Genomic DNA, 13411 nt, shown 5'->3' with positions numbered 1-13411 from the left:
CAATGATGTGACTTCACTGTTCAAATGACTTTTTTCTTTATTTCTTTATCCTTTCTTTGACTTCTTGATATTACAAATTCAAAATCAAAAGATCTATTCAAATAAAAAAAGACAACACTATAAAGAACAATACAAATTCAAAATTTGGTTACTTAATTTTTGGTATATTCTCCTGCTTTACGAACACTAAACACTCTTTGATGAGAAGATATGCAAAATGAAATTTCACTTTTTCAAATATTCAAAGTTATGTGCAGAACCCACTGCACCCACTCACCCTCGAACATACATCAAATTAAAAAGAAATCCAGCCTTGCTCCCAGAATGCCCAGCTTTTTGGGCTCATTACAAGGAGATTAAAATCTTACCATCTTTGCATGAACAATACTAATACACTATGAACTTACTCGTTTAATAGGAAAATTACGTTTTTTACAATTTCTAATTAATTTTCTCAAACGTAGCAGAAACCAAATTAGGGACAAAAAAAAACTAAAAAGGAGAAAAGAAAATAATAATAATAGGGAAATTAATCAGCAATGGAAGCCCAAGACGGAACCATCGACTATGGAGACGGTAACCCGACAATCTGATTTAGCAACCACGTGATGTGTAAGCACGTTCAGTACTTTGACCCGACCCGCTAACTCCATCCTCGACTCTATCTCCATCGTTGGTCCGACCCGACTCGCATACCCGTAACCTGGATTCGCATATCCATCCCCCACTGTTGGCCCCGTCACTCCCCCGAATCCCACCGGCGTACCTGGCGGAGCTCCGGTTCCCGGAAATCCCGGAGGAGCTCCGATCCCTGGAAATCCCGGAGGAGCTCCGACTCCTGGAAAACCCGGTGGACCCATATTCCTCGGAAAACCCGACCCGGGATTCCCTGGAACCACCGGAGAGCCTGGATCTATCGGAGGATTCCCTGGAAACTCCGGCGAGCCTGGATTTCTCGGCGTAATCGGAGATCCTGGGTCTCTGGGGAAATCCGGAGAACCAGGCTTCCTCGGAGGACCCGGAAACTCCGGCGTTTCTGGATCTCCGGGAAAGTCCGGCGAATCTGGTATCCTCGGAGAACCCGGAGATACAGTGAAATCCGGAGGACCGGGCATTGCGGGAGAATCCGGAACCACGGCAGCGGAGACGGTGGCTATGTCGGAGGAGGAGGAAGAAGGAGAAATGGGGAAAGACTGAACGGTGAAAGTGGCGGCCATGTACTGAGTCCTCCCAGACTCAATTTTACCGGCGGGGATAAACATAAACCCGACTCGGTTACCCGAGTAAAGGAGCTGAATGGAGCTGTCGTAGTGAGAGAAAGCCGCGCGGTTTGGGTTTCTAATGGCGACGTACTGAGAGAAGGTGAAGTTAGCGGTGTTGTTGGAGACGGCGAATGACGGGAGCTGGACGGCGTTGACGGAGATCTTGGGGTCTTTTGGCTTGAAGACGGTGAAGTAAACGATGAGGAAGACGGCGAGTAGGAATAGCAGGAAGACGGTGGCGACGGCGCAAGAAGCTAGATTTGTGCGGTTTGAAGGACGACGATGACCACCGTGAGGCTTGGCCATTGCTCGAGATTGGAGAGTGTTTGGAGATGAAGATAGAGAGTGAGAGTGAGGAGGGTTTGTTATTACTAATGCAGTGCGAACTAAAAGCTATGGACTTTTTATTATCATCATGCTTTTAAGACAACAAACAACACACATTTAAGACTTCATTTACATATTTTCATTTCGCTTATTACACTAATCAAGAATGTTTTAAATTTTATGATATACAAAGATTCCGAAGTCACATGATCTTTTCTTGTTTGTATTTTTTTTCCACGTTGGAGTGGGTGAGAGACGCTCTAAAATTAAATTTTCAGTGAGATTTGATTTTCTGGTTCACCACTTGTGTAATTTTGTGTTTTTCCTTTGTCATCAATAAAGCACACTCGGTGAAATTATGTTACTTTAGTAGTTCAGTTGCATCCAGCTAGCAAAAATAATTACCTTTAAAAAGAAATGATAGAAAAGCCCCTAATACTAGTTACTGGGTCCCTAATCTTGTCCAGGCCCATAGAACAAAATAGCCCATTGTTTGCATCTACATTTTCAATACGGTTTGGAGTCTTTTGAATATGATTTGATTCCATTTTCATTTCACTTATTTAGTATCCTTTACAGAACAATAATAATACATTCAACGGTTTTATTTATTAAGCTTTTGTGTTGGCTATCATAAAAAGCTTAAAGGCTTCTTTCATGGAAGAAAAAAATTGTCCATGACGAGCCTATCAACGTTTTTCTCAACCATAACATACACAGATTACATACAAGAACACCATACTTTACTACTATGTAGTAGTACTTTACAAAGTTTACTTAGTCAACTCGTCCAGACGACGTTCCATGGCCATTGAAACCGCTTCAAGGAACGTAGCGTCGCTTGAAGCAGGTAACACCAAGTTTTTATGAGCTTCTCTCACTATCTCTTCAATGGCAGAGTCTTTGCTCACCGTTTCTCTGCACATCATGCTTCCAATTTGATACGGCGTTAGGTTTCTCTCAACGCCTTTCTTAAGAAGCATCGTGGAGATACGCAGCGTGCGTGCGACAGCTTCAGGGACGTCCCAACCGTTGAGTTGCAAAAGCGCAATGTCTTGTTCAGCGTCTAGCGAGTTTACGTAGTCAAGAGTGTCTTCAGAAAAGGGGACTTTTGCTTGCGGCCAGTAAAGCCACTCGAATGTGCAATCTTCAAACTGCAGAGACACATTTCAATATCTAACTTAGTTCCACTTCTAAAATACTTGGAAGGTCAATGATGAAGATTAATACTTACATTCTCTGGCAAGCAGTAGCCATGATCAATGGGGATTAGAACGGTTCTGCAGTCTTCGCCTTTCCCGATCAATATGTTTCCGGCATGTCGGTCAGCGTTTGCCATTCTGATATCAAAGACGCTTATCTTATGCACTTGTTCCACAGGAAAAGCTCCAGGGCCAATGTCTTCGCAGCTCCCATCGTTCTTCATGAACATTTGCAAAGAACCAACTTTGGCATCTTTTGTACTACAACTGTCGACTCCCTTTGGGTTATTATACACTTTGTGAAAGCTTCTGACCATAGCGGTCGGTGGCACACCAGCAAAACCCATAACTTGTGATTTAGATCCGCTTTTAGGATGATCTAACAAGTAAGCTGCAACTTCTCTAATAGCTCCTTCTCCCACTCTAGTACCTCTCTTCAGTCCCTGACCATCAGATGACAAAGGAAGCTGCTGAGGATTGTTCACAGCCATAGGTTCCTCGTCCATAGGCTTGAAGACAGACACGTAGCTAAGACCTGAAGAATCTTGCATCAAGTATGTTCCTCCCGTTCCCTCAGCTGATCTCACAGGTGGATTACCTTTCTTTAACCCATCAACCGTGCGGTCAATCAAATCCTCTATAACCTGAGGCAACTTCACAGCGGGATTGAGAAGCAGAGGTTCTAACAAGAAGTCTTTCACTGTCTTCTTAAGCAGCAAGTGGATAACAGAGCTTCCATCTCCGCAAATCCCACCTAAGACTCTGTTATCATCAAGCCTCTCCCCTCTAGAGAAGATCTCTTGATCATCAACATCAAGAAACCCTTTACTACCTTCTTTAGAGATCCGTTTCTTGAGATACCCAACGTCTCTACGCCGATCCACATGAAAGTCAAAGACTTTCCCGCAGGCAGTGACGACAGTGACGAGGAGAGGATCACAGAGCTTCTTAAGCACCAAATGCAAAACGCTATTATCAGTGACGCCGTAGTCCCTGGCGCGAGACGCGTTTCTAGCGAGCTCTCTACCGCAGAAGACGAGTCTCTGCCTTGTTACACGAAACTCATTGCACACGGTCTGGATCTTGAGTTTGAGATCGGCGATTGAATCGGAGTCGAGGATGAGCATAGGCATGGTGGTGGTAGAATCAGAAACAACGCGAAGGAACACCAAAATCGATTTGACTGAGTAGTGAGCAAACGAAAACCCTAATCCTCTTTGAATTGGGGTTAATGCAACATCAGCAACAGACATTTCCTAAGAGAAAAAGCTAGCTATCTAATCTAAAAGTAAGGATCTTTCTCGAACGGGCATCGATGAGAGACACCCCTCGATGTGAATCAATCGTACGATCCAAAACCCCCAACTAACAAAAAAAAAGAAACTAACAGAGACTTAAACAAGGACAAAAGCCTACAGATTCATGATGGATCGCTTTCTTGAAACGAATATAGGAAAATGGAGAATCGATGGAGTTGTAAACCACGAATTTAAAGAAGTGATCTTTGGAGATTATTAACTTTTTTTTTTTTTGTGTCTACCAAAGAAGGGGAAGATGAAAGCCGTTGTTTCTTTTAATAGACGCCCGCTCCTTAGCCTTTTCCGGATTGGCTTGCTTTTCTAATTTAACGCCGTTAGTCTTACATCCCCACGACCGTTTGTTCCCCTATTAAACAAAAGATTTATTAATAGCATTTAATTTTACCTTCCAAGTTTCCTTTTTTCTTACGTGGAGTTGATGATATAACCTTTCTAACTTATTCGGACATTTATTTTATTTCATTTTCTCATTTTAAAAATAGCCAATTCTTAGCCCTTGCGGTGTATTAACGTGTTAATCTTACCGTCATCCGACTAACGGAAACAATAACGTGGCTTTTGTCTTGCCGGCCAACCACGGTATTCTGAGTCATACGTACAATGATATCTCGCCACGTGTGATTCTCTTCTAAGAAATACAGTAAACATTAATTGAAGTGATAATTATTTTATTTAGAGATGAGGAGGTTACACGAACCTAATGACTGGAGCATTTAACTTTTTCTGAAACTTGAACAGGTCTTAAACCGAGAATATTGCCGTTGCACATGGATTGGGGGGTCCTCTTTCCACTTAACCCAAAAATACATGTCTCAAAAGCCTCAACTATCATTGTACGATATTTTAAAATAAAGCGTATACAAAGTATATATAAATACATCATGAATAATGATGAATTATGCAGGTTCGTAGAATCATCTCCCTATGTTAATGTAGCTTATGACAAGGTTCTTTTAATTCCGTTTGACTTATTTAATAATAATAATACACTACTAACAAATTAACAATGTATATATATTTCAAATGTGAGGTTAAGTGTTACACCCCTTCCCTCGTGTATTATGTAGGTTATGTAGCATTGGTTTGATTAAGGTGTTTACGTCAGAATAGTGTAGTGTGACTGTGAGCTTCGAGTGTTAAAAAAGTGTTACACACACATTAGCAACCTTCATAGAATTTGGTGTTTAAAAAACCTTCATAGAACTTAACACTACTCACTAAAATTATTTACGGAAATAAGCTTGTTTTAACTTTTTTTTTAACTATATTCAAAACTATAAATATTTTAATAATAAGTTTTTATAAAGTTATATAGTGGATCAAAAAATTATATTTTGACGGACTAAAACGGTAAAGAGAAATGAGCATTTAGAATCAGATAAACATTTTATAGGTAAAACTTATGAGCATTAGATATTGAACGTTGAAGTTGTGGTTATGATCCAAATTGGCCGCAGCTCTCACCACTCTAATCCAATTTTCCATGGTTGCGTTGCCACCAAATCAGGCAACCCATAAGTTACAAGAAAATAAGAACCAGGCAACCCAATTAGCTAATATGTAATGAAATAAGTCCAATCTTATATAAATTTAACTATATATATTAACATAACAATCAATATGACAATTTTCTAATTTTGGATCAGTTTTTTAGTGAAAATTTGCTTTATCAAAACACAATTAGACGATATTGCTACATTATACTATGTTTTAATGCTGATCTGGCCGGTTTTGAGAAAAATGCAATGCTTCTCCTGAGTTTAGACTTACTTTCCGACTAATTTATATATAATATACTAAATGCTTTTATATATATTAATAAACTACAATTTTTTTTTGGTTAAAATTTATAAACTACAATCATGTGAACGTTTTTTCTGAGGGCCCGAGGTGTTGTACCGTGTATCGCGAAGGAAGGTCCGAAGGAAAGTGTGTCATGGGCATAATACGAATCACTAAAGATTTGTCGTTTCTTTCAAAATAAATCCGATGTCCAGTTCATGCATCATCATGCATATAAATCCTACTTAGTTTTCTTTTATTTTGTCGACCGTTAAAAAGGAAACTCTCAAGCAGCTTAATCTTTATTCACATAAACTACATCCACAAATTTCTAAAAGAAGTCAGATATGCTATTTTGAATAAATTATCAAATAGCTCATGTCTTAAAAAATCATATATGCTAACTTTTTGTGGAAATATAGGCTAACATTGTGAAATAAGTGGCTCGCTCCAGCTCTACTTTTGATTCGTATCGACGGCCTTGAGCGGGTTCTTTTGTTGTCTTGACTTGTGTTATTCTTATTTGAGATACTTAGAGCATCTCCAATGGTGTTACCACCATTGGAGTCCTTATGATTATTAAACTAATTTTTTTTTTTTAGAATAGTCAAAGACTCTAATCAAAATAAAATGTCCAATGGTGTTCTCTAATTTAGAGTCCTTAGGAATTAAAAAAAAAATTTAAAACATGTAATATGATCAAATGTGTATGATCAACTCCTATTTTCTAACTCTGTCATTATACGGTCCAGTAAAACAACATCAACCCTCTTGTTTTTGCTCATGCTCAGTATCTTTTGTATAGCTCCAAAGGCCTGAAAGAAAAAAACAGTACAAATGAAACCAAATAGTCTAACTCCTAGCACCTGGCTCTAGCATTCTATCCAAAGCAATTGAAGAGAAAGTAGGCATGGCTCTCTGCATATCATCAAACGAAACAATCAGGAGGAGATATGCGCCGCTTTTGTTTCTTCTTGTCTTCTTCTTTTTCACATGCAAAACTTCTGTTTCTTCTTGTCTTCTTCTTGTTTTCCTGTCAAGACATGTAGACCAAACCAGCTTGTATAACTTCTGCAACATGTATATTAAATATTTCTACCAAAAAATAAGAACATGTATAGCATTAGAAAGAGCGATCTTTAACATTAACACTCCAGCAAACAAAACGTACATTCTCATTCTGAGAGATTCAAACTTCAGATGAACATTAAATTTCAGAGCATGTGAGATCCTTGTGAGCATGCCAGAACATTCAAATTCATCATACACATGCATCTATCTATCAAATCACACAATTTCTCATCTCAATTTCAAGTGAAGTTTCAATGCATCTATCTACTTCATTAACAAGTTTGAACCAGAACAACGCCATTCTACGATGTCATATGTGAAACGAAATCGACACAGCAGTAACAAAAAATAGAAATCGAAAGGAGGATACACAAACTCAGATTCTTTTGATGGCTTCGTCGACAACAAGTCGATTAGGAGACTTCTTCCTCTCAAACATAGCTGTTCTGAAATCATTCTTCGATTTCCTGAATCAAAAACCAGAGTTTAGAAAAGAGATCAAATTAAAAGATCAAAACTTTGTGATCAGAATCACCGAACGAACCTTCTCGGTCTTGGCTGGGCGGATTTGGAAGAGTACGAAGCAGCAATCGAGCACCATCAACAACACGATTTCTCTTGAATAGGAGAGGGATTTATTGAGAAAATCAACACACGATCTCAACACAAAAAAATTCAATTGTGAGAGAGTGAAGGAGAAAGAGAGACCACAGAGAGAGACTACAGAAAACGAAGAAGGCCACGTCAACAAGGATTCATTCATTTTAATCCTTAATTAGGGATTGCTCCTTAGCTTATTTAGGTTTTATATTATTATTATATTAGTATTTGCTTAGGATTATGTGCTAAGGATTCATTAAATCCTCCGTTGCGGATGGTCTTACTGTATGAGACACTTATTTCTCTTTTTTTACTTCATTAGACACATTTCACTTGAGGGACACTTCTTCCTCTCCCTTCCTATGTGTTTTGACTCATACACCCTTTTGCTTTGGTTAGTGATGAGTTAGTTTTATTATTATAAAATGGCTGCCAGCTTTGTGGGGACCAACGTGTTTCCTTAGATGAGATATTAAGGTTTTTGTTTTGGTTTGGGAGACAAAAAGCCACCGTAGGATTGAAAGCGATCCAATGGTCGGGGCTTACTGTGTTTGAAAAAGGTAGGTCAGGTAATAAATGCATGTTATCTTCCGGGTTGAAGGAGAAGGAGCTGCAGCAGGGAGGCGAAGAAAGGTGAGTTTTTAGTTGTTTCTTGTTTAAAACCAAAGACGTAAAATCTGTTTAGATTTGCTTCAAAACGTTTAACTATAATCGTTTTAATTTTGAATTTTTGTTTTAGTTTGTGAAAGAGCTAGCTTTGAAGATGGACGACCAATGTTTGGTTCTAAGTGGAGAGTGGGTGTGTGGGGATGGAGGAAAATGGGATTTCATCATTGAGAAGCATCGAATGGGTCGTATGGTGCCTGTGTACGAGGGCATTGGTTGTGTGGATCTTGAATGCAACGTTCTGCGGGAGTTTGTGGTCGATGAAGCTCGTTATGGTGTTTTGTTGAGCTACTGGCCACCAACAAGCCTGGAGCTTGCAACTGGGATTAGGACCCCACCAGTGCTGATTACAAATGATGGTACTGTGAAGTATTTCTGCAAGCATCTTAAGGTGACCGGGGCGATGAATCTGTTTGCTCAGTTTAAAGAGAAGCCAAAAATTGTGGACAGTGATGTTGTGGATGACACAGATATGGGATTTGTGTCACCAGATGCAGCAAAATTTTCGTCTGGGTCATCTAAAAGGGGTTGCATTCCACCAGCTGCTTCAGTGACTAAGGTGATAAACCTTGAGGAAGATGATGGTGAAGAACATTGGGTCATCTAATCTAGTTGGTCAACCTAGCGTAGATCCATGCCATTGTTCCCAGTGCAATGGCTGCGACTGCAATGTTGGTCAATGGGTTGTACGTAGTAGCGGCCACAGTTGGGGAGGCAAGAGTAGATTCTGTGGTAAAAGCAGGGCTGTCCTGAGTGCAACAGCTGTCGGTCTTGGCATCCATTAGAATTTTGAGCTGATGGAGTGTTTGTTCGATGTGTTTGGCCTGGATTTTCAAACGTTTGGATGTGTAAATCTTGTAAGAGTCGACATCTTCCTTCAGTTGGGAGTGCTTTGCATCTACCATGTTGATCTCGTCTACAATGGCTTCGTCCACCCACTTGAACAAGTGGTGCTCGGTTTTTCTCTGATAATGAGAACGAAAATGAGATCTATGTTTTTTAAAATATGTAATGAGACAACAATAGAAGCCTTTAATTGAAGATTCCTAATTGAATGTACCTTAAGCCCAATCTCGCAGCGATAGAACCTGCGGAAAAGATTCTCCTTTGTTTGCGCGCCGAATGTAGTCAGATTAGCTCCACACCAACAATTAACGTGTGGGTATCCCAGTTGTTTGTCTCCCTGTATGTGACCGTGAGGAGGAAGAGGAAGAGCTCATGATTAATGTAGGAGATTTGCACAGGGTGGGTAGGTAAGAGGTGAAATCAGATTTACTTTAGCTGAGAAGTAGTGTAGCTGAGAAGTATTTAGGGATTCTGTAGTTGAGGAGACTTAATGGAATTGAATATTACGATGAGGTCCGTGATGCAATGTAGGCTCTGGTCGTGGACATGGAAGATGATATTGTTTTGGGGTAGTGGATGTGGACATGAGAAAACTTTGATTGATTTTAAGCGTGAAATGGGGTATAAAAATTGTTCACTTTGCACGCTATATATAGTAGAGAATCGATCAATAGCAAATGCAAACGTTTCCATAATGGAGGCCTGAAAATCAAGTCATAATACATCAACAAGTCTAAGCGCTTTCAAAGTTTTAGAAAGTGTTACATAACCGAGAATAAGATAAGAGAAAAGGCAGGTGTTGTGCCAAAGAGAAAAAGTCCAGAACCCCAATATATTACACACAAAAGGTGGGGTGGAGACAGTAGTTGTAGCTTCTAATCATAGTACGCAGGCAGCACCATGGTCTTGTAGATGTCCATTGCGTACTGCTTGCGCATGTCATCGACAATCTGGTCTGTTATGCCAGCCATTCCAGGTGATGTATCACCATGTGAGTGCAACTCTAGGAACTTCATTGTCACAGGTCCGCAATCGCCGGATCGAGTGTTGATGTAGATGTCTGGGATACGGTTGCAGATAAAAGGCTTGACACCTTTGAATTGGGTAAGTTCACAATTGGCAACTTTCCTGACAAGGTAAGGGAGGCAAGCAAGTACGGGTTTCATCCACTTAGCCATGCGTCTTGCTCCGTTCAAGGTGGGGAAAGGATCAAGTACTTCAACTAAACCCATATCAAGATTGATAGCTAACCCAACCCAGTGAGACTGGTTCCATAGCATAGGGGTGTAGATGGTGTAGATATCCTCCATCCATTTCTTTCCAGGGCACAGAACAATGTCGATCAATTACTGGGGCCAAACGAAGCTATCCTTCTTTTTCTTACCACACTTGTTGAAATCGTCCCAAATGTCGTTGATAGCTGAGCAAAAGATAGGTGGGGCGAAAGCTGCATTTTCAGTCTGAAGAATGTCGGAGTGTCTTGCTGAGAGCATGTGGACGAGAACTTGCATTTGCTGAACATGTAACAATGTTTGGAGTTAAAGGAAGATTAAAACAATACATAACAGGCTTACATGTAACAGAGAGTGTGACTTACGTAAGTGGTTGTCCATTGTTGAGGGTCTGCGATGTCGAGAAGAGATTTGTTGGAAAACTCGAATTCAGATGGAGTACAATGGAACCTGTGACAGGCAGAAATTGAGTGAAGAAAATGGAGATGCACTGTAAATATTGGCATGAAAGAAGTAAGGAATTGTTGTTAGAAATATCTTACACATTCATGTTGGCTCGAAGAATTTGTTGGAAAAGGTCCCATTCCTTCTGTGGAAGTGGGGTGATGAGATCCAAAGCAGGAATCACTGGAGATGCGATGAATTCCATAGCGAGAAGGTCCTCGAGTTCTGATGGAACATGTGGCGGGGGGTCTTTAGTTTGAGTGAGATCGACGGTGGGGTCGTCTGCAGCCAGTTCCTGTTAAAGTTAAGTGATTAGATGATATAATTATACATGTCTACTATAAGTTACTGAAAGTGTTCTTGGTTTCATACCTCCTCAGCAGAAGTGGGACGCCCGATGCCTGGTGGCGAGATAGACGAAGCTGTGGCTTTAAATGCATTGGGTGTCGTTGCGTGGCTAGCGAAACCAAGACCACTTTCATTGCTCTTGACCGGTGATGTTAGTGAAGTGAAAGGAAGTGGTGAGAACCGTAAACGAATGGCTGTCGGAGAGGATGGACCAGCTGTATTGTCGAATATTGGACCTTGGGAAAGAGGTAGGTCAGGGCTGATTGCGTCGTATATCCTGAGACCATGATTGAGGATGTGACTAATCTCGGGGCTGTTTGGGTGATCAGCTTTATCGTAGATTTTGGATGGCGGGTCCCACCGGCCGGGGAATAATGTGCCGAAAGTACGAGTCTCGGTGGGCTTCTGAATGGTTTCGTCAGGAACAGGACTCTTGAGGATACCGTTGTTAGGTCCATTGTGACTTGTTTTAGTTGACTGAGAATGTAGGTGCACAGCTGCTGTTTCCTCATCCATAACATCCACAACCTATAATGCAAGCAAACAATCTCATATCACAAATGGGGGCCAAAGAGAATAGACCAAATTGTTGACGTCCTCTGATTAATATAAGTAAAAAAGTGTATTCGTGAACATCACCTGGTCGGTAATATTCTGCTCATCATTGTTCACCTCGTCTGATTTGTGATCAACCAAATTGTTGACGTCCTCTCGATCGTTGTCAATAGCATTGACGTCCTACAATGATAATGACTTAGAGTTAGTGAAGGGTCTCCAAAGAGAAAATCGCTTAGTCACCATATCGAGATGATGGAATGAGAAGAAAGACTCTAACCTCCGTGTCCAGAACGTTGGTTGTTTTAAAAAGAGGCTCGATGTTGGGGTCAAAATCGGTCACGACGGAATCAATGTCTGAAAGTCCGTAAAAATCAGCATAACCGTTTTTACGAAAAGTAATCTTCGTAAAGATATCTTTACGAACAGCCTTGCAGTAAAATATCGTCCAAATCTCAATCGAACCACTAAATACCGATTGTCCGAAGGCAACGGACATGTATCCAAATCGGCCGCGGACAAGCTCGAGTATGGAAATCAGACCGCGGACAAGCCAAGCTCGATCGATACGCGGCAACCAAGCATGCACACAGCTCGGTCGCTACGTAGCGACCGAGCTCGAGCCAAGCTCGGTCGCTACGTAGCGACCGAGCATCCGTCTCGCTCGGTCGCTACGTAGCGACCGAGCCCAAGCCAAGCTCGGTCGCTACGTAGCGACCGAGCGATCGTCCCGCTCGGTCGCTACGTAGCGACCGAGCTCGAGCCAAAGCTCGGTCGCTACGTAGCGACCGAGCGATCGTCACGCTCGGTCGCTACGTAGCGACCGAGCTCAGCCAAGCTCGGTCGCTACGTAGCGACCGAGCGATCGTCCCGCTCGGTCGCTACGTAGCGACCGAGCTCGAGCCAAAGCTCGGTCACTACGTAGCGACCGAGCGATCGTCCCGCTCGGTCGCTACGTAGCGACCGAGCACAGCCAAGCTCGGTCGCTACGTAGCGACCGAGCGATCGTCCCGCTCGGTCGCTACGTAGCGACCGAGCTCGAGCCAAAGCTCGGTTGCTACGTAGCGACCGAGCGATCGTCCCGCTCGGTCGCTACGTAGCGACCGAGCTCGAGCCAAAGCTCGGTCGCTACGTAGCGACCGAGCGATCGTCCCGCTCGATCGCTACGTAGCGACCGAGCTCGAGCCAAAGCTCGGTCGCTACGTAGCGACCGAGCGATCGTCCCGCTCGGTCGCTACGTAGCGACCGAGCTCAGCCAAGCTCGGTCGCTACGTAGCGACCGAGCGCTCGTCCCGCTCGGTCGCTACGAAGCGACCGGGCTCGAGCCAAAGTTCGGTCGCTGTGTAGCGATTGAACCTTTCCGAACGTCAATACGACACCAGTTCTTGCATTCTCGTCAAAACCTTCGAATGCTATCTCCCGAAGACCGTAGCAAGCTCAGTCCATGTTTCCCGCCATTCTAATTCATCGATCAAACTTCGCGGATTAGAAACCGCGGAAAACTCGTAGTAAACGTGTCGAGTCGGAAGACGGCCCAAAGGGACCTAAAACACGACTCGAGGCCCATCCTACGATTTTCCTAATCAAAAGCCCGTAAACCACAGCCTGGTTTACGCTTGGTCCACAAGGAAGGATAAATGTCAAGTTTCCGCGGATAAATACGGAAGTTTTGAAGATAATTGTGAAGATCGGGAAAAATGGAATATCTCCATTTTTATGCTATGACGGCTTAAGGGCAGAAGAGTAAAAGAGTAAAC

At 42.2% G+C, this 13411-nt stretch overlaps 2 protein-coding genes across 2 annotated transcripts; both read right to left on the bottom strand.

Moving 5' to 3' along the window:
* Positions 1–211: 211 nt before the first annotated feature.
* On the bottom strand, positions 212–1932 carry LOC103838166 (collagen alpha-1(III) chain). The gene has a single exon (XM_009114589.3). The coding sequence runs from the start codon at positions 1566–1568 to the stop codon at positions 534–536; it is 1035 nt and encodes a 344-aa protein (XP_009112837.1). The 5' UTR covers positions 1569–1932; the 3' UTR covers positions 212–533.
* A 241-nt stretch (positions 1933–2173) lies between these two features.
* On the bottom strand, positions 2174–4044 carry LOC103838167 (phosphatidylinositol 4-kinase gamma 2). Its single transcript, XM_009114590.3, has 2 exons — positions 2824–4044; positions 2174–2743 (listed from the first exon to the last, which is right to left on the bottom strand). The coding sequence occupies exons 1-2, from the start codon at positions 4042–4044 to the stop codon at positions 2363–2365; spliced, it is 1602 nt and encodes a 533-aa protein (XP_009112838.2). The 3' UTR covers positions 2174–2362.
* Positions 4045–13411: the final 9367 nt, after the last annotated feature.

This window comes from Brassica rapa, chromosome A09 (genome assembly GCF_000309985.2).
Source record: "Brassica rapa cultivar Chiifu-401-42 chromosome A09, CAAS_Brap_v3.01, whole genome shotgun sequence".
NCBI classification, from domain to species: domain Eukaryota; kingdom Viridiplantae; phylum Streptophyta; class Magnoliopsida; order Brassicales; family Brassicaceae; genus Brassica; species Brassica rapa.
This window is presented reverse-complemented; position numbering and strand designations above follow the sequence as displayed.